Genomic DNA, 19,492 nt, shown 5'->3' with positions numbered 1-19,492 from the left:
GCACTCAGCTTTCTTCACAGTCGAACTCTCTCATCCATACATGACCACAGGAAAAACCATAGCCTTGACTAGCCGGACCTTTGTTGGCAAAGTAATGTCTCTGCTTTTGAATATGCTATATAGGTTGGTCAGAACTTTCTTTCCAAGGAGTAAGCGTCTTTTAATTTCATGGTTGCAATCACCATCTGCAGTGATTTTGGAGCCCCCAAAAATAAAGTCTGACACTGTCTCCACTGTTTCCCCATCTATTTCCCATGAAGTGATGGGACCAGATGCCATGATCTTCGTTTTCTGAATGTTGAGCTTTAGGCCAACTTTTTCACTCTCCGCTTTCACTTTCGCATTACCTGGTGGCTCAGAGGTTAAAGCGTCTGCCTGGAATGCTGGAGACCTGGGTTCGATCCCTGGGTCAGGAAGATCCCCTGGAGAAGGAAATGGCAACCCACTCCAGTACTCTTGCCTGGAGAATCCCATGGAAGGAGGATCCTGGTAGGCTATAATCCATGGGGTCGCAAAGAGTCGGACATGACTGAGCGACTTCACGCTCACACACACTTTCACTTTCATCAAGAGGCTTTTTAGTTCCTCTTCAGGTTCTGCCATAAGGGTGGTGTCATCTGCATATCTGAGGCTATTGATATTTCTCCCGGCAATCTTGATTCCAGCTTGTGCTTCTTCCCGCCCGGTGTTTCTCATGATATACTCTGCATATAAGTTAAATAAGCAGGGTGACAATATACAGCCTTGACGTACTCCTTTTCCTATTTGGAGCCAGTCTGTTGTTCCATGTCCAGGTCTAACTGTTGCTTCCTGACCTGCATATAGGTTTCTCAAGAAGCAGGTCAGGTGGTCTGATATTCCCATCTCTTTCAGAATTTTCCACAGTTTATTGTGATCCACACAGTCAAAGGCTTTGGCATAGTTCATTTCTGTACAGCAGAGATGAACGTAACATTGTAAAGCAACTATACTCCAATAAAAACTAATTTTAAAAAAAAGAAGTGTAAAAGATAAGGGGAAAGACATGTCCTTTGTCCATGGGACTGTGGTGAGAAGATGCTGGGAGACAGACAGAGGACATCTGGGTTGAGTGACCTGGAGCAGATGGTTAAAACAGGAGTTGCAAACTCGAATACTTAAGACCCCCTGTGAAAAGGCGGTGGGTGCAAGGCAACAATGATAATAATGGCCAATCACAGTTACTAATCACTGTACTCTGTGCCAAACTGTACTGATATTCATGCATTTACCCCTCATGGGAAAAACACAACAGCTTTGAGATTGCTTCAGTTCCCGAACGAGGAAGCTGAAACACAGAAAGAAACTTGTCCAAGTTTAAAAATCAAGCCGGAAGCCAAGAGTGGTGACAGTGCAGGTTAGCCGGGATTGCGAGCACTGGCTCAAGGCAGCGAATGCCCGTGTGTGCATGCGTGTGCCGAAATCCATGCGTGTGTGAGTGCCAGCCGGCCAAGCAAATGTCCCAGTAGGGCAGATCTGGCCCCAAAGACTGCCAGCGGCAACCGCTTATTTAAAATAACTTGATGGGGACCCTTATTTTATTTATTTATTGCACTCACAACCAAAAGCATTAGAAGTCTTGCCTGAACAAAGCTTATGTGATGGGTATTTTATTTTATTTTCTTTGGATCTTAGTTGTGGTACATGGGACCTTTTAGTTGAGGCATGTAAGATCTTTAGTTGAGGCCTGAGAACTCCTAGTGGCAGCATATAGGATCTAGTTCCCTGATGAGGAATCACACCCAGGCCCCCTGCAATGAGAGTGTGGAGTCTTAGCCACTGGACCACCAGGCAAGTGCTGATGGCAACTCTTTTTAAGTAAACAGACCTCATTTGCTGGGACCCATCACCACCCCTAGACCCCGATGAGGCGATCGGCCAGCTGGGATTCTGCCCATCAGAGTGGCTGCAGCCAGCTGTGTCTGTGACTCAGCCTGCTTGGCTTCCCCAAGGTCTGTGGGACCAGTGCCCTCAGGTTACAGTCTGGACGGGAGCATCCTGACAGGGCACGAGGGCAAAGGAGGGTTGACACAGAGCCAGGACTTTGGACTCTGCTATGCCTTTCCAAACTATTCTGAACCTCTGTGTCCTTTCCTATCTTGTGGGGAAAATGAGATTTCATAAGGATCACTTGTGCTAAGGGATGCAAAGAAAAGCTGTGAGCTGTTCCCCACAAGGGTTATCCGGACTGTGGAAACTCAAAGAAGCTTTTCAAGTGACCCCCTCTTCCAAGCAGGGTCACGGCTTCTCTCAGGTCTTACACTGAAGGGACATCTCAAGCAGAGACTGAAACCCAGCACCCCTCTAGCCAAAATCAGTTACCCCTGGGTGGACTTGGTGGTGCTGATTGTGTTTTTAATAAGTAATTGCCAGGCTTCCCAGGTGCTGCTAGTGGTAAAGATCATGCCTGACAGTGCAGGAGATGCTAGAGATGTGGGTTCAATCCCTGGGTCGGGAAGATCCCCTGGAGGACGGCGTGGCTACCTACTCCAGTATTCTTGCCTGGAGAATCACATGGACGGAGGAGCCTGGCAGGCTACTGTCCATAAGGTCGCAAAGAGTTGGACACAACTGAAGTGACTTAGCATACACGCACACCCTCTTTTAAAAATCAACAGTTTCCACAGAAAAATAAATGTGGATTTCTAGCATCCTTTGGAGAAGGCAATGGCACCCCACTCCAGTACTCTTGCCTGGAAAATCCCATGGACGGAGGAGCCTGGTAGGCTGCAGTCCATGGGGTCGCGAAGAGTCTGACACGACTGAGTGACTTCACTTTCACTTTTCACTTTCATGCATTGGAAAAGGAAATGGCAACCCACTCCAGTGTTCTTGCCTGGAGAATCCCAGGGACGGGGGAGCCTGGTGGGCTGCCATCTATGGGGTCACACAGAGTCGGACACGACTGAAGCAACTTAGCAGCAGCAACAGCAGCAGCAGCAGCATCCTTTGGGAAACCAGAAAATCTGGCAAAACAGCCCATGTTCCCAAATGGCTCCAGTTGAGCTGAGTTGTAGAGCGGCTGCCCCCTTAGCTGGGCACATGCTTTCTTGATCATTGCTGTCCCCACAGGGCTTGTTTCTGACTTTAGGTCACTTGCCTGGACCCTGGGACATTTGAACTTGTAACCCCAGCTTGAAGTAGAATTTCCACCTCAGGGGAAGGGAGACGTCCCTAAGGAGGTGGACAGGACCTCACCAGCCCAGCACAGTGCCAGGGTACTGCTCAATCATGACCTGGCATACTCGGCTTCCAGAGAAGTCCACATAGCGCTCTCCCTACTGCTTTTCCATGGAGGCCTGGACTTTACAATAGGATTGCAGATGCTTTCTGGAAAGGGGAGTGGCAACCCACTCCAGTATCCTTGCCTGGAGAATTCCATAGACAGAGGAGACTGGTGGGCTACAGTCCAAACAGTCAGACACGGCTGAGCGACTAGCACACTCCATGTTGCCGTGGTTTATGAGATGTCCTACAGACCTGAAGAGACAGGGTCCTAGAAGAAGCCTGAGCTTTCCTTCCCAGACGCCGGCTTTCCGGAGTGAATCCTCCAGCCTAGAATGGCCTCAGTGTCTCCAGGATTAAAAGTGCACCCGTCAGCTCACAGAGGCAGTACGGCCAAGCACTCACTGTGTCCTGAACCCACCCTGGCCTGGGGCAGGGATTTCTGGGGCTGGGTCCTTTCAGGTGTGAGACCCCCATCCCCGGTGCAGTCAAAGCGGTCATCCTTCAGGTGGTCTGCAGAGATGAAATGGGGAGAGGCTTCTGCAGTGGCCCGAGTTTTGCATTTGGGGGTTTGCTGGGATCGGGGGCGTCTTCAGGAAGATACTCCTCTGAGAATAAGATGATGATGTTTGTGTGTGTGTATGTGTATGTGAATTGCTCAGTCGTGTCCAACTCTTTACGACCTCATGGACTGTAACTTGCCAGGCTCCTCTGTCCATGGTATTTCCCAGATAAGAATGTTGTAGTGGGTATCCATTTCCTTCTCCAGGGGACCTCCCTGACCCAGGGATCGGATCCCAGTCTCCCACCTTGGGGGCAGACTCTTTACTCTCTGGGCCACCAGGGAAGATGGAGCTCTTACAAAGCCCTGAGCCGCTGGTTGACTGCGGCACTTGTCCCGAGTTGCTCTGTCTCTGTCCCTCAGCCCGAGCTGCCTGGATGGAGAGAGGGCAGCACCCAGGTCTTTTGGAAAATTCTATCTTCCTTTTTTGCCCTCCTTATGTTTTCCATTCTCCCAGCCTGAGGAAATCCAATTCGCAAACCTTACAGTAGTGTGATGTTAATTCTGCTCACTTAAAGAAGCAAGTGTCGGGAAGTGGGAACCTCCCGCTTGCTAGCTGCCCAAACTCACCTCCACTGCCCGCCCTGTCTGCTCCAGTTCCCCGAGAAACTGAACTCCCGAGCTGGCGGAGAAGCGCCAGCATTTGGATGAGTTGTAGCTGCTGGGAGAGCCTTTCTGTCTCCTCCCATGTCAAATTTGGGGGTAATTTGAAGTCTCCCCTGTGTGTGACTTTCACCTCCAGGTTCTTGTGGACCAAGACTACCAGGATTTATAAGGAAACCACCTGAGTTTCGGAAGAGTCAGGCAGGGAGCACAAATCTAGTCTGAGAATCTCCCAGCTCGCCCAGATCTTGGGGGAGGGGTTGGAGGAGCATTGGAACCTGTTTTCTCAGCAGGATGGAAGAGGGGAAGTGAGGAAAGCCTTGACTGGGAGCACGGAGGAAGCAGACACTGCGACGGTGGGAATTGTTTCCTCGACACCTGCACACGGCTATGGGCACTGCCACCCCTGGCAGACCTCGTGCCTGCATGCGAAGGGGGCAAGCAGCCTGCGCTGAGCCCCAGGGTGCCCAGTTGAATTTCAGTTGCCCTGAACCATCCCCATGGGGCTTCCCAGGTGGTGCCAGTGGTAAAGAGCCCGCCTGCCAGTGCAGGGGACAAAAGACATGCGGGTTCAACCCCTGGGTCGGGAAGATTCCCTGGAGGTGGCATGGCTACCCACTCCAGTATTCTTGTCTGGAGAATCCTGTGGGCAGAGAAGCCTGGCGGGCCACGGTCCATAGTGTCGCAAAGAGTCGGACACAACAGAGCGACTTAGCTTGCACTCACACATCCCTCTAGGGTGGGGGGCCGTGAGTCCACCCCAGGCTCCGCGAGGAGGGCTCTTGAGAGACGCAGTAGTACCAGGGACCCATCCTTCGGTGCTCTGGGCCCAAGAGCAGTGCCCTCCCCGCCCCGGGCCTCAGTGCATCCAGCAAGACAGTGTGGGCCCGCTGTCCTTCTCATGAGCCCTCAATTCTAATAAGCTCAAGGCACTCAGCCAGCCAGCAACTCCGTGTCCACCTACGAGTCTCCCAGTCATAGCATAAGGTCCCCCAGGCTGTTTGCTGAGGAGGCTGGATTCTTCATTCAGCTCCTGTAAACCCATCCCTTTCCATTCCAGCCAGCCAGCCAGGGCTGCCGTTCAGGCCTAAGCATTTGAGTAGTCTGTGGAGACCCCCTGCCCCTCACAGCACCTACAGCTCAATGGAACCTGCCTGCCACTCAGCTCTCCCATACAGCCTGCCACGTACAGGGAAGAGCCTGTTGTCTGAGCTCCAGAGCAGAATCGGAAGTGGTTTAACAGGACTGAGCCCGCTGAGGAAAACGCGGTGTCCCAAACCCTGATCCTTCAGAGCCCTGATAGAAGGGGTGGACATCCATATCGCCAAAGGAATATCCAGTTAGGAAAAGCAGTTCGCTGGAGGCTTTTCTACGTGCTTAAAAGCCTGGCTTCAGTCCCAGTGCTCTTAGCTGTGTGGCTGTGGGCAAGGTACCTAACCTCTCTGAATCTCAGTCACCTCATCCGTAAAATAAGACAACGATAAAAATAATATCCATCTGATGGCCGTTGTTTTGAGGATTTGACGGGATTCTGCTGGCCAGACCCCTCACATGGTGCCTAGTACATAGTAAGTGGACAAGGAGCAGTAACTAGAAAGGGTCCGTTTATATCGGGAATCTCACATGATGAAGAGCGGAAGGTTCTACAAATGCCTCACCCCCGCAGAGAGTAGGCGCGTTTGATATTTTTCTCCTGCTCTCCTCTTGAGCATCACTACTTAGTGAGAGGATCTTTTAAAGAGAGAAAATAAGTTTGAGAACCATTTTAAATCCGTCAGTCCCCAGGGCACAGAAAAGAGAATTGTCCTGAAAGACTTCAAACACTACACAGTCTAGTCCGCGAAGGTAACCTCCCCACCCATCCCACGTGGGTCTGGGCTCCCTGCTTCCTGGGGCACCGGTGCTGAAGACCGAAGGTCAGGAAGCCCAAGATGGAGCCTCCGCCAGGCAGTCCTCAGTCCTGGGGGCACCCCAGAGTCACCACGTGGCTGCAGAGCTGGCCGTTCCCACCCTGAGTCCTGACCTGTCCTGTCCCTCCCTCCAGAAACTTGAGTAACAACAGAATCAAGGAGGTGAAAGAGGGCGCGTTTGACGGTGCGGCCAGCGTGCAGGAGCTGATGCTGACGGGGAACCAGCTGGAAGCGGTGCACGGGCGTGTGTTCCGCGGCCTCAGCGGCCTCAAGACCTTGTGAGTCCACAGGGCCTGGGCCACGGCTGCAGGGAGGGGCTGGGGAGGGGGCAGGGGGGGCTGGGGAGGCAGTGGGGGCCAGTAAGGGCGGGCGGGAACAGGGGGGGCCCGGCGCCTACCTGACCTGGGCAGCAGAATCCTTTCCTTCCTTTCGCCAGGGAGATGTCAGGCATTTCCCAGCCTGAATGGGAAAGAACTTAGCATGCACCCCCAACACACACACACACACACACACACACACACACACACACACACACTTGTCCTCACATATACACTGATGCAGAGTCATACCCGAAACAGGCACACATCTACACAAACATAGGCGTGACACACGTACATAAAATGACATAGAGACATACACGCAACACGCAGATAAACACATACACAAACAGGCATGTGTGTATCAGCACACAAACACACACAAGCTGATGTCCAGAGCCACGTGTTGATTCTCCCCTCCTCCCCAAAATATCCATACATACAGTAACCACCACACAATATGCATGTGTATACGTATACACACGACACCTGCTTCTACTATAAATAAGCATCCACGGCCAAGAATGTGCGCACACATGACATGCAGCCCCAGGCCCAGCTATCACATGGCAGACCTCAGCATCGTGAGGGGTCTGAGCATGGAGTTGGCAAAAAGAGCATCCTACACTCACACACACCCCCGTGGGGCAGGAAGAAGGAGCACCCTGTGCTCACAGACACACACACACGGAAAGGATGGGAGGGAAGAGACGACACCTGTGCTTGCTCCCTGCACCGCTCTCCCTGCAGGATGCTAAGAAGTAACCTGATCAGCTGTGTGAGCAACGACACCTTTGCTGGCCTGAGCTCAGTGAGGCTGCTCTCTCTCTACGACAATCGGATCACCACCGTCACCCCCGGAGCCTTCACCACCCTTGTCTCCCTGTCCACCATGTAAGTCCCCCTGGACCCACTGCACACCCACTCTGGGTACCTCTCCTGCACCCCGCTCCGCTCTCAGCGCCTGACTGTCTTTGACCCAAAGTCATCTCTCCATCTGTCAACTTAAACACGTGTCAGGCTCCCTCCATGTGCCAGGCACCATCAAATGCTAAGGAGGCCCAGACGTGGGCCCTGCTTCCTGGAGCTCAGAGCATAGCGAGCTGTCACAGAACAGAGGCCCGCAGTGATATGAAAAGCTAACATGGGCCTTGTCGAGGAACACTGGAGCTATGTTCTGGAAGGTGAGTGCGAATTAGCTTGTTCAAGAAAGTGGAAAGTGCATTCCTTCACTGGGAAGAGCCTGTGCAAAGGCCCTGGGTTAAAGCAGGGCAGAGATGCAGGACGAGCAATGCCTAACGTGGTCATATACAGAGCGGGCAAGGCTGGAGGGGAGGTCAGGGCCAGGCTGCAGGACAGCCGTGGGCCGTTTGGTTTCTAACCAGAGCATGTTAGGAATCCAGCAAAGGTTTTAAGCAGGCCAGTGACATGATCTGACAGGGATTTTTTTAAAGCAGTGTCACTGACTGCTTAAATGTGTATCAGAACCAGTTAGAATCTAGCTTTCTGGACAAGTGGTCCTGCCTACAAAATTCACTGCATTGCTGAGGGAGGCTGTCTCGAATAATGGTGAAAACTTTGGGCTCTAGAGCCAAATTTTCTGGCTTCAGGTACTAGCTCTAACTCATGTTAGCTATGTGACCTTGGAAAAGTTACTTCACCTCTCTGTGCTTTTGTTATCACTTATAATCCTCATGGGATTGTTTCGAGGACTGAATCTGCTAATATTTGCAAAATGCACAGCAGGGGCCTGAGACAGGGAAAGTGCTCAGCGTGTGTCAGTTTTTATGGCTGTCCATCATATTTCCATGTGGCTCTGTTACCCTTAGTTGCTCACTCTTTTTTTTCCCCTCTCTTCTTTTCTCCAAAGACCCTTTGGTAGGCAGAAGAGAAAGCTATTCCTGCATCTCCCGTAGCTGCCCATGTTCATGATCCCAGACACTGACCTCACTGGGAATAAAAGCCAAAGTTCCAGGATGTGCCAAAGGCCCCACTCCATCGAGCCCCTCAGTCCCCTCAGCCTTCTTTTGTTCTGAGCATGCCCCAGGCCCACTCCCACCTGAGAACTTTGCACTGCTGCACCCACTGCCTGCAAAGCCCTTCTCCCGGCTCCCTCCCCTCCTCCTGTCGTTGGCTCCAGTGTCAGTTGCCTCGGCCCCATCCCGCCTCTGCCGTCACCCCCAGTTCTTCCAGCTCTGCTTTTCTGATTGTTTTCCATAGCACTGACCATTCCCTAGCATGCTACACTTTTTGTTGTTGGGCTTCCTGGTGGCTCTGATGGTAAAGAATATCTGCAATGCAGGAGACACGGGTTCAGGAAGATCCCTTGGGAAAGGTGATGGCTACCCACTCCAGGATTCTTGATTAGAAACTATCTGCCTCCCATCCACTGGAATATAAGTCCCAGAAGGAAGAAGGCCAGGGATATATGACTGTTTTGTTCCCTGCTCTATCCTCACTGCGTACGTCCGAGCCTGGCACTCCGTGAAAGAAAGTGAAAGTGAAGTCACTCAGTCGTGTCCGACTCTTTGCGACCCCATGAACTGGGGCCTACCAGGCTCCTCCGTCTATGGGATTTTCCAGGCAAGAGGATAGGAGTGGCTTGCCATTGCCTTCTCCAGGGTATCTTCCCGACCCAGGGATTGAACCCGGGTCTCTGGCCTTGTAGGCAGATGCTTTGCCTTCTGAGCCACCAGGGAAGTCCTGCCTTGATATAATTGTTGAACACGTGGATGAGTTGAATGAATGAGTGGCATCAACGTGAAGGACAGTGGGTAAGGAGCTAGTAGGGTGGGTGGGCCAGTTTATCTCAGCCCACTTCTTACCTCTCCCGGATGCCTCCACCCTGGGAATCCAAAACCCAGAGGGCCAGAGTCACAGAGCGTGTCGGGAACCGACTCCGTCAGGAGGAGGAACTTACCGGCTTCTCACAGCTGCTGACTCTCGGAGCCAGAGTCGACCCCAGGCAGGACCGACTCCCAAGCCCTCAAATGCCATGTCAAACCGCAGGCCCTCGTGGGCCCTCTGGCCCTGTTCTTCAGCCTTCCTATGCTCTGTGTCCCTCATTTGTGAAGTGAGAGTCATGCCACGTCCTTCCTAGGGTTGCTACGACAAGTCTGAATAAGAGAATGGGTTTATAAAGCACTCAGCCCCATCCCAGCCCTCTAGGAAACTCCCGTACCCGTCCATCATCGCATCTGACGGGTATGTGCCAAGTGCCTGTGCTGACGCCCTGCTGGTTCCTGAGGCTCAGAGCAGGAGGACAGGCCTGGTCCCTCCTCGCAGCCAGTCCGAGGAGGGAGGCGTTAGCAGCTCCGACATGTGCTGTGGAGGAAATGCTGGTGACTGAAGCGAGAACGGAACAGGGCAGAACTTCCCATTTCCCTTGAGATGCTCAGTGCTTCAGTCGTGTCTGACTCTGTGCGACCCATGGACTGCAGCCCACCAGGCTCCTCCGTCCATGGGATTTCCCAGGCAAGAGTACTGGAGTGGGTTGCCATGCTCTCCTCCAGAGGATCTTCCAAACCCAGGGATCAAACCCACGTCTCCTGCATTGTAGACGGATTCTTTATCATGCCCACCCCCTGGGAAGCCCAGGGCTTCTTTGTGGAGGGGTCATTTAAGCTGAGCGGCCTGCCAGGCACATGGTAAAGAACTTCAGACTGGAGGAGCAGCTTCGAGTGAAGGCTCTGAGTGTGAGAAATTGAGTCGGCTCACACAGGTAGAGCCCAGTGAACAAGGGAGGGCGTGGCAGGGACGGGGTCCTGTCTGTCGGCAGAGGTCCTTGCAAAGACCGCCCCCGGGATGTAGAAGAGAGTCTGGCTTCCTTTTCCAGACTTCCTTCCCCTTTTCTCATTCTCCTGCACTGGAAGCAGACCTTCCTAGAGAGCCAGGTTCTACGCTTGCAGACCTGGATCTCAGGACCAATCCCCCTGGGACCAGGAGAGATGCTGAGCACTCAGAGGGGGCCCTTTTCTCCTCCCAGAAACCTGCTCTCCAACCCCTTCAACTGCAACTGCCACCTGGCCTGGCTTGGGAAGTGGCTGAGGAAGAGACGGATAGTCAGTGGGAACCCCCGGTGCCAGAAGCCCTTCTTCCTCAAAGAGATTCCCATCCAGGACGTGGCCATCCAGGACTTCACCTGCGACGGTGAGGAGGCTGGGGGCAGGGCTGGGCCAGGCAAGGAAGTGAAGAGAGAAGGGAGGCGCGGGCAGGGGTAACTGCAGGTCAGGACCCCTGAAACCAGAGTCTCCTCTGCCCTTGGCAGGCAGCCAGAGCTCCAAAGGACCCTGCAGGCCTGCTTGCTGGCCCACACAGCTCCGTCATGCAAATTAAAAACAGTTGCCTCTTTCTAAAGACCTTAAGACTTCCATCAGTTAGAAATCTGTTGTAAGATACTGCTTTTCTTAAAGCAAGATACTTTGTGGCCATCTCTGAAGACACTCTTGAACGAGATATCCTTATTTGCTGTATCCACAGCGAGTTTGGTGCTCCTTGGGTGATGGGGCACCCTTGAGCAGTACGCCGCCTACACAACTGTACATGGGAGCCCTGGCCTGCAGTTTGTCTGCCTGCATCATCATGAGGCTCAGAGCAGGTGCTCATGAGACACAGACTTCCAGATGAGCTTCTGGGAAATTCCTGTCCTGGGCTAGGCAGTACCACACCTGAAGATCCAAGGCTTTGAGCGTTAGGATTAGAGACACGTGTTTCTTTGCATAAATTCAGGCCAGCATGGTTTTCACTGGATCAGCTTTAGGTAACTAGAGATGGACAACCTGGTTTGTAAATTAACTGAGGTTCAGATGTAACAGGGGCTGGGGACACAGTCACCACCCAGCGGTGTTGTGTGGTGGCAGATGTGGAGAACAGGAGGAGGGGAGTGGCCAGGCCCGCCCCACCAGGACCACCCCTTCGGTCAGCTTGCTTTTCTCCTTTGGTCACCCTACCAGAGGTCTGACCTGTGCTCCTGCGGTAGAAGCATGGAGTCTTAACCTCGGGCCTGCCAGGGAAGTCCCCATGTGGCTTACTCCTGAGCTGGTTAACCGTGACCTCTTCCCTTTCTAGTATCTGGTTAATCAAGTTTTTAGCATCTTTGTTTCATGATAAACGTGGGAGAAGATAGCCCTATTTCCCGACCCAGGAGCCTCTCCTTTCCCTTCAACCACGGAGGAGACCAGCAAGCTCCTTATCCCCAGTTCTGGCTCGAAGCTGAGGGGTCCCCTGTCACGTTAGCAGCGGGGTCAGGGAGCGGGCTGAGCTCACCCGGGCAGGCAGGGCCCTCTCCTGCCTCGCTCACTGCCAGCTCTCCGCAGGCAACGATGAGAGCAGCTGCCAGCTGGGCCCACGCTGCCCCGAGCAGTGCACCTGTGTGGAGACGGTGGTACGCTGCAGCAACCGGGGGCTCCGTGCCCTTCCCAAAGGCATCCCCAAGGACGTGACGGAGCTGTGAGTACCCCGCCGCCACCACATCCTTCACACTCCACCCCTGCAGCATGACGACCTGGAGATGCCCTCCCTGAAGGCGTCCCCACAAAGCAGGAGCCTTGGCCAGGGTCAGGCGGCGTCCTGCACGTGGCGCAGGAAGCTCTCCCGCCCAAACCTCTGCCTGGCGGTGATGACCCTCTAGAATACAAGTGAGAGGGCTATTGTCTCGAGTTCTCTGACACCCCCTGCTCTGCTCTCTGTAGTTATTCAGTCACTAAGTCATGCCCGACTCTTCTCAACCTCATGGACTGCAGCACACTAGGCCTCCATCTCTCAGAGTTTGCCCAAATTCATGTCCACAGAATCGGTGATGGCTTTCAACCAACTCATCCTCTGTCGTCCCCTTCTCCTCCTGCCTTCTATCTTTTCCAGCATCGGGGTCTTTTCCAATGAGTCAGGTCTTCACATCTTCATGATGGCCAAAGTATTGGAGCTTTAGCTTCATCATCAGTCCTTCCAGTGATTATTCAGGGTTGATTTCCTTCAGGATTGACTGGTTTGATCTCCTTGTTGTCCAAGGGACTCTCACGAGCTTCTCTGGCACCACAGGTTGAAAGCATCAGCTCTTCGGTGCTCATTCTTCTTTTTGGTCACAACCCCCACAATCTCTCATTCTCACCCCAGAAATAGGACATAATGGTCAGAACACAGCCCAGCAGGCATTATGGCTTAGCAAGCACGTCTTCGAATATGGTCCTATTTTAACTTCAAACCACCCATTTTACAGAGGAAATCTTCGTTCTGAGTTCCGCTCAGTCTCCACCCAGGAGCCTTCTTATTCTACACCCCACCTCCTGACATTAAGTCTCTGGGGGTTGCTCCTTCGTCAGAAGCTCCCAGTTAAATGAAAGAGAGGCCGTTACCCTCATTAAGGGTGTTACTATTGTGGGAAAAAGCCTCATGTCTGCCCCCTGGGGAGCTGAGAGAGTCTCACAGGCAGGAAGGCCTTGCGGGCACGGCCGCGTCGCAGCGCAGGCACGGCTGGGCGGGCAGCCCCTGTGGGATGGACAGGGCAGCCTCGTGCCGTTTCCCATCCCTTCGTCATTCTCTCCACATGCATTTGCTGGGTACCTCGTGTGTCAGAACTCTGCTCACACCAAGGAGGTGATGGTGCACGAAACAGGTGCAACCCCTACCCGCATGGGTCCTGGCTTCACGGGGAAGGCTGACATTTGCTCAGTCATCTCAGACACACATGTGACGGGACAACCATGAAAAGTGCTGCAAAGAAGAGGAACCAGATTGCTATGACATCCAAAAGTGGGAGATTTGGTGTGAAGATTGGAGAAAGCTGCTCTGGGGGTGGGAGGTAAGGGTAGGGCTGGAGCTGGACTCTAAAGGGCAAGGGGCCGATAAAGAGAAGGGGGGCTGCCTGAGCTGAGGCCGTCGTGGTGGATAGGCAGAGCTGGGAGAGGGGCTGGTGGAAGCCCAGTGGGCCCACTGGGGCCACTGTACCACCCACAGGTCAGGCTGGCTGTCCCTGCCCGGGGCCCCAGGCACACCCAGTCCTGAGGCTGAGCTTAGCAAATGCCCTTGTGGGGAGTGTTTCTCTGCTGGGTTCTGCCAGCACCTCACGGGGTGGAGCCTGAGTCTGCCCTACTCTAGAGCTGCTGAGCAGTCCCTGTGTGCTGGTGCTCCCGGCATGTCCTGAGCCTCACTGAGACTGTCCCCGTGCTGCCAGCCCAACGGAGGAAGGCTGGGAGAGTCACGAAAAGGCTGTGTCAGTCCTGAGTTTGGGCAGATGCGCCTGTGGAGATGTGTGTGCGCGTGTTCGGTCACTCAGTTGTGTCAGACTCTTAGACCGTCGCCCGCCAGGCTCCTCTGTCCACGGGATTTCCCATGCCAGAATACTGCAGTGGGTTGCTGTTTTCTACTCCAGGGGATCTTCCCAACCCAGGGATCAAATATGCGTCTCTTGCATCTCTTGCATCGGCCAGCCGGTTCTTTACCACTGTGCCACCTGGGAAGCACCTTTGGAGATGCACATGAGCAATGGGGAGAGCTCCATGCTTTCCTGGCTGGGCTACTTGGGGGGGCGGGCACGATGGGGGCTGCAGAAAATGACCCAGGTTTACGCCTCCTCCCTGAGCTAATTAAGTGCCAAGTAGCACATGTCAAAGAGAAGAAAATGCCATGAAAACAGGCTCTCAAATGTTTTTCCCCAAAAGCTCACGAAACAGAGATTGAAATAACAAAGATAATTGGTCGTAATTATAAACTTCAGAGCTTTGGGAGGAGACCTGATTTCCTGCTTTGGAAATGATGGCACTGCTGTCTGCCAGACGTGGGTTCCAAAGCTCACCAGCGAGGGCAGCCCTCACCTCTGTCACCAGCCATCTCCTGGAGGGGAAAGAGTGTCTGGGGAGGAGAGGGAGGGGAGGCAGGGGAACAGCCTCCAGAGAAGGGGAAAGCTGGCAGGCCCAGAACGCCGGGGCTCGGAGGGCTCTTGTCGGGGACATTGGCTGAGTCCAGAGTCAGTGTTTCCAAGGTTGGCTTTTCAGCTCCCTCGGCATCTTTAGTTATATTGGGCAGAGCTGCCAACTTACAAAACAAAATTAAGCTTAATTCACTGAGAAGGAGGAAAAAACAGGTTACACAGTGTTTCTCCAAAGGTCACAGTGTAGGCGTCTGCAACCAGCACGAGAGAGCAAGGCAGGGCCATCCAAATGGGAAGTGAGTTTTCCTCTGAGCAGCCCTTTGCAGGCACCCCATGGCCCTGCTCTCTGCGGGTCTCCTCTGTCCTCTCCTTCTGGGTGAGTCGGGCTAAGCAGAGGCCTCTCTGCTCCACCTGCACCTGTTCATTCAGTCCCCCCAGGTTGTCATTGAAATAGGCCATTTGCAACAGTGTGGATGGACATGAAGGGTGTTATGCTTAGTGAAATAAGTTAGAGAAAAACAATAGTGTATGAGCTCACTTGTATATAGAATCTAAAAATCAAAACAAATGAATGTATATGTATATAACAAAACAGAAACAGACTCACACATACAGAGAAAAAACTAGAGGTTACCACTGGGGACAGAAAAGCAGGGGAAGGGGCCAGGCCGGGGAAGGGGCTTCAGAGGTACAAACTACTATGTGCAAAATAAATAAGTTACAAGCATATATTGTACAGCACAGGGAATATAGCCGATAGTTTATAATAACTTTAAATGAAGTGTAAGCTATGGCATCACCGACTCAATGGATATGAGTTTGAGTAAACTCCAGGAGTTGGTGATGGACAGGGAGAGGCCTGGCGTGCTGCAGTCCATAGGGTAGCAAAGAGTCAGACACGACTGAGTGACTGAACTGAACTGAAGCTATAATGTTGAATCACTATGTTGTACACCTGAAACAAATGCAGTATTGTACATCAACTATACTTTATTTTTTTTTAATTTTTTTCTTTTTTTATTATTATTGTTATTATTATTATTATTATTTTAATTTTAAAATCTTTAATTCTTACATGTGTTCCCAAACATGAACAACTTTAATTAAAAGAAATAGGGGACACTGTCACTTGTCCCATTTTAGTGACAGGGAACTTTCAGAGAAGTAAAAACCACTCTCTAAGTCTAGTAAGCAGCCTAGTTAGGATTAAACAGCAGTTTAGCCTTATCCCAAATCCTATGTTCTTGTCCATTATTCCAGAAATTCTTAAACTTCGGGGGTCTTAAGACCCCTTTTTTGTTGTTATGGTTGTTATTTCATCCCTAAGTCACGTCTGACTTTTTGTGACCCCACAGACGATAGATCACCAGGCTCCTCTGTCCACCCCACGAACTATAGACCACCAAGCTCTTCTGTCCATGGGATTTCCCAGGCAAGAATACTGGAGTGGGTGGCCTTTTCCTCCTCCAAGGGATCTTCCCAACCCAGGGACCAAATCTGCCTCTCCTGCCTTGGCAGACAGATTCTTCACCACCACCAAGACCCCTTTCCATTTTTCAGAAGCCTCTAGGACTCTAAGAACTTGTGTCTATGTGGGTTTTATCTGTTGATATGTACCGTATTGGAAACTGCAACTGACTAGTTGTAGTTTAAATTATATTTTTAAATATTTATTTTAATTTCATTTAAGAATGACAACAATATACCATCACATTTTCTATAAAAAGCATACTTTTGTGAAAACAAACTAAAAGAAATTTCATTGTGAAGAATGACATTATGTTTTATAAATGTCATAGAAGAAACTGGATTATTATATCTGCTTCAGCATTCACTCTGTTGTGATATGTTCTGAGTGAACTATAAGAAGAAAATCTGACTTTACACAGATGTGTAGTTAGAAAAAGAATTTTGGTAGCTTTTTCAAATAATTGTGAACATTCTTCTCTGATAATATACCGAAACAGCATAGTAGTCATTTCTTTTTTTTTTTTTAATTTCATTGACGCATAGTTGATTTACAATGTTGTGTGAATTTCTACTGTACATCAAAGTGATTCAGTTATATATATATATTATTTTTCATATTCTTTTCCATTATGGTTTATCACAAGATATTGAATATAGTTTCCTATGCTACATAGTAGGACCTTGTTGCTTATCCAGTCCATTTATACTAGTTTGCAGCTGCTAATCCCAACCTCATATTCCTTCTCTTCCCCACTGCCCACCTTGGCACCCACGAATCTGTTCTGTGTGTCTGTGAGTCTGTTTCTGTTTCATAGCCATGTTCTTCCGTGTGCTATTTTAGGTCCCATGTGTAAGTGGTATCACATGGTATTTGTCTTTCTCTTGTGACTGACTTCACTTGGTGTGGGAACCTCTAGGCTCCTCCATGCTGCTGCAGGTGGTGAGATTCCATTCCTCTGAGTGACTGAATAGTAACCCATTGCATATGTGCGCCACATCTCTATCCGTTCATCTGTCAGTGGACACTTAGGCTGTTTCCATGCCTTGGCTATTGTAAATAGCGCTGCTATGAACATAGGTACATGTATCTTTTTGAATTGTAGTTTTGTCTGGGTATAGACCCAGGAGTGGGATTGCTGGTAATTCTATTTTTAGTTTTCTGAGGAAACTCCATATTGTTTTTCGTAGTGGCTGCACCAATTTACATTCCCACAACAGTGTAGGAGGGCTCTCTTTTCTCCACACCCTCTCTAGCATTCATCATTTGTAGACTTTTTACTGATGGCCATTCTGACTTGTGTGAGGTGGTAACTCATTGTAGTTTTGATTTGTATTGGGGCCACAGGACTGGAAAAGGTCAGTTTTCATTCCAATCCCAAAGAAAAGCAATGCCAAAGAATGCTCAAACTACCGCACAATTGCACTCATCTCACATGCTAGTAAAGTAATGCTCGAAATTCTCCAAGCCAGGCTTCAGCAATATGTGAACCATGAACTTCCTGATATTCAAGCTGGTTTTAGAAAAGGCAGAGGAACCAAAGATCAAATTGCCAACATCTGCTGGATCATGGAAAAACCAAGAGAGTTCCAGAAAAACATCTATTTCTGCTTTATTGACTATGCCTAAGCCTTTGAGTGTGTAGATCACAATAAACTGTGGAAAATTCTGAGAGAGATGGGAATACCAGACCACCTAACCTGCCTCTTGAGAAATCTGTATGAAGGTCAGGAAGCAACAGTTAGAACTGGACATGGAACAACAGACTGGTTCCAAATAGGAAAAGGAGTACCTCAAGGCTGTATATTGTCACCCTGCTTATTTAACTTCTATGCAGTGTACATCATGAGAAAGGCTGGGCTGGAAGAAACACAAGCTGAAATCAAGATTGCCTGGAGAAATATCAATAACCTCAGATATGCAGATGATACCACCCTTATGGCAGAAAGTCAAGAGGACCTAAAAAGCCTCTTGATGAAAGTGAAAGAGGAGAGTGAAAAAGTTGGCTTAAAGCTCAACATTCAGAAAACGAAGATCATGGCATCCGGTCCCATCACTTCCTGGGAAATAGATGGGGAAACAGTGGAAACAGTGTCAGACTTTATCTTTTGGAGCACCAAAATCACTGCAGATGGTGACTGCAGCCATGAAATTAAAAGACTCTTACTCCTTGGAAGAAAAGTTATGACCAACCTAGATAGCATATTCAAAGGCAGAGACATTACTTTGTCAACAAAGGTCCATCTAGTCAAGGCTATGGTTTTTCCAGTGGTCATGTATGGATGTGAGAGTTGGACTGTGAAGAAGGATGAGTGCCAAAGAATTGATGCTTTTGAACTGTGGTGTTGGAGAAGACTCTTGAGAGTCCCTTGGACTGCAAGGAGATCCAACCAGTCCATTCTGAAGGAGATCGGCCCTGGGATTTCTTTGGAAGGAATGATGCTAAAGCTGAAGCTCCAGTACTTTGGCCACTTCATGCAAAGAGTTGACTCATTGGAAAAGACTCTGATGCTGGGATGAATTGGGGACAGGAGGAGAAGGGGACGACAGAGGGTGAGATGGCTGGATGGCATCACTGACTCGATGGATGTGAGTTTGAGTGAACTCCAGGAGTTGGTGATGGACAGGGAGGCCTGGCGTGCTGCGATTCATGGGGTCTCAAAGAGTCGGACACGACTGAGCGACTGAACTGAACTGAATAATTAGAGATGATGGACATCTTTACATGTGTCTCTTGGCCATCTGTGTGTCCTCTTTGGAGAAATGTCTATTTAGGTCTTCTGTCTGTATTTCAATTGAGTTGTTTGGGTTTTTGCTATTGAATTATAGGAACTGTTGTATATTTTGGAAATTAAGTCCTTGTCAGTCACATCATTTGCAAATATCTTCTCCCCATTATTTTCTCCCAATCTTAGCTTGTCTTTTCGTTTTGTTTGTGGTTTCCTTTGCTGTGCAAAAGTTTATAAATTTGATTAGATCCTGTTTGTTTATTTTTGTTCTTATTTCTATTGCCTTGGGAGACAGACCTGAGAAAACATTGGTACAATTTATATCAGGGAATGTTTTGCCTATGATCTCTTTTAGGAGTTTGGCAGTGTCTTGTCTTGTATGTAAGCCTTTAAGCCATTCTGAATTTATTTTTGTATACGGTGTGAGGGTGTGTTCTAACTTCATTGGTTTACATGTACCCAGTACATAGTGGTTATTTCTTAAAGGCTAGTTGTAGTGTGAAACTTGAAACCATATCAGTGGGCTCTTTATATTCTTACTTTAAAATCCGCTGATCTGTCTTGCACTTTGAATGTGGCTTTCCCCCTGATTCATGTTCTTATATGCACTGGTCATTTGGAAAATATTGCTTTGCTCAGCTTTGCAGATTTTTCTCAATGTCGACACATGGCATTATACAATATAAAAAAAATGTGATAGCCATTAATGGTCACCACTGATCTCATCAGGAAGGTCTTGAATTAAGGGGACCCTCTCAGGTCCTGGGTGGCAGTTACGAGGTTTCCAAATCTTTAA

General features: G+C 50.1%; 1 protein-coding gene across 1 annotated transcript in view; it reads left to right on the top strand.

Annotated features, from left to right (window-relative positions):
* Positions 1-19,492, top strand: part of SLIT3 (slit guidance ligand 3) — a 719,057-nt gene that overhangs the window by 622,270 nt on the left and 77,295 nt on the right. Inside the window, exons 17-20 of the mRNA XM_052659044.1 lie at positions 6,453-6,596; positions 7,386-7,529; positions 10,621-10,784; positions 11,951-12,083. Coding sequence (XP_052515004.1) covers positions 6,453-6,596; positions 7,386-7,529; positions 10,621-10,784; positions 11,951-12,083 — 585 coding nt within the window. The remainder of the gene's footprint in view (positions 1-6,452; positions 6,597-7,385; positions 7,530-10,620; positions 10,785-11,950; positions 12,084-19,492) is intronic.

The sequence above is a fragment of the Budorcas taxicolor genome, chromosome 20 (assembly GCF_023091745.1).
Source record: "Budorcas taxicolor isolate Tak-1 chromosome 20, Takin1.1, whole genome shotgun sequence".
NCBI lineage: Eukaryota > Metazoa > Chordata > Mammalia > Artiodactyla > Bovidae > Budorcas > Budorcas taxicolor.
This window is presented reverse-complemented; position numbering and strand designations above follow the sequence as displayed.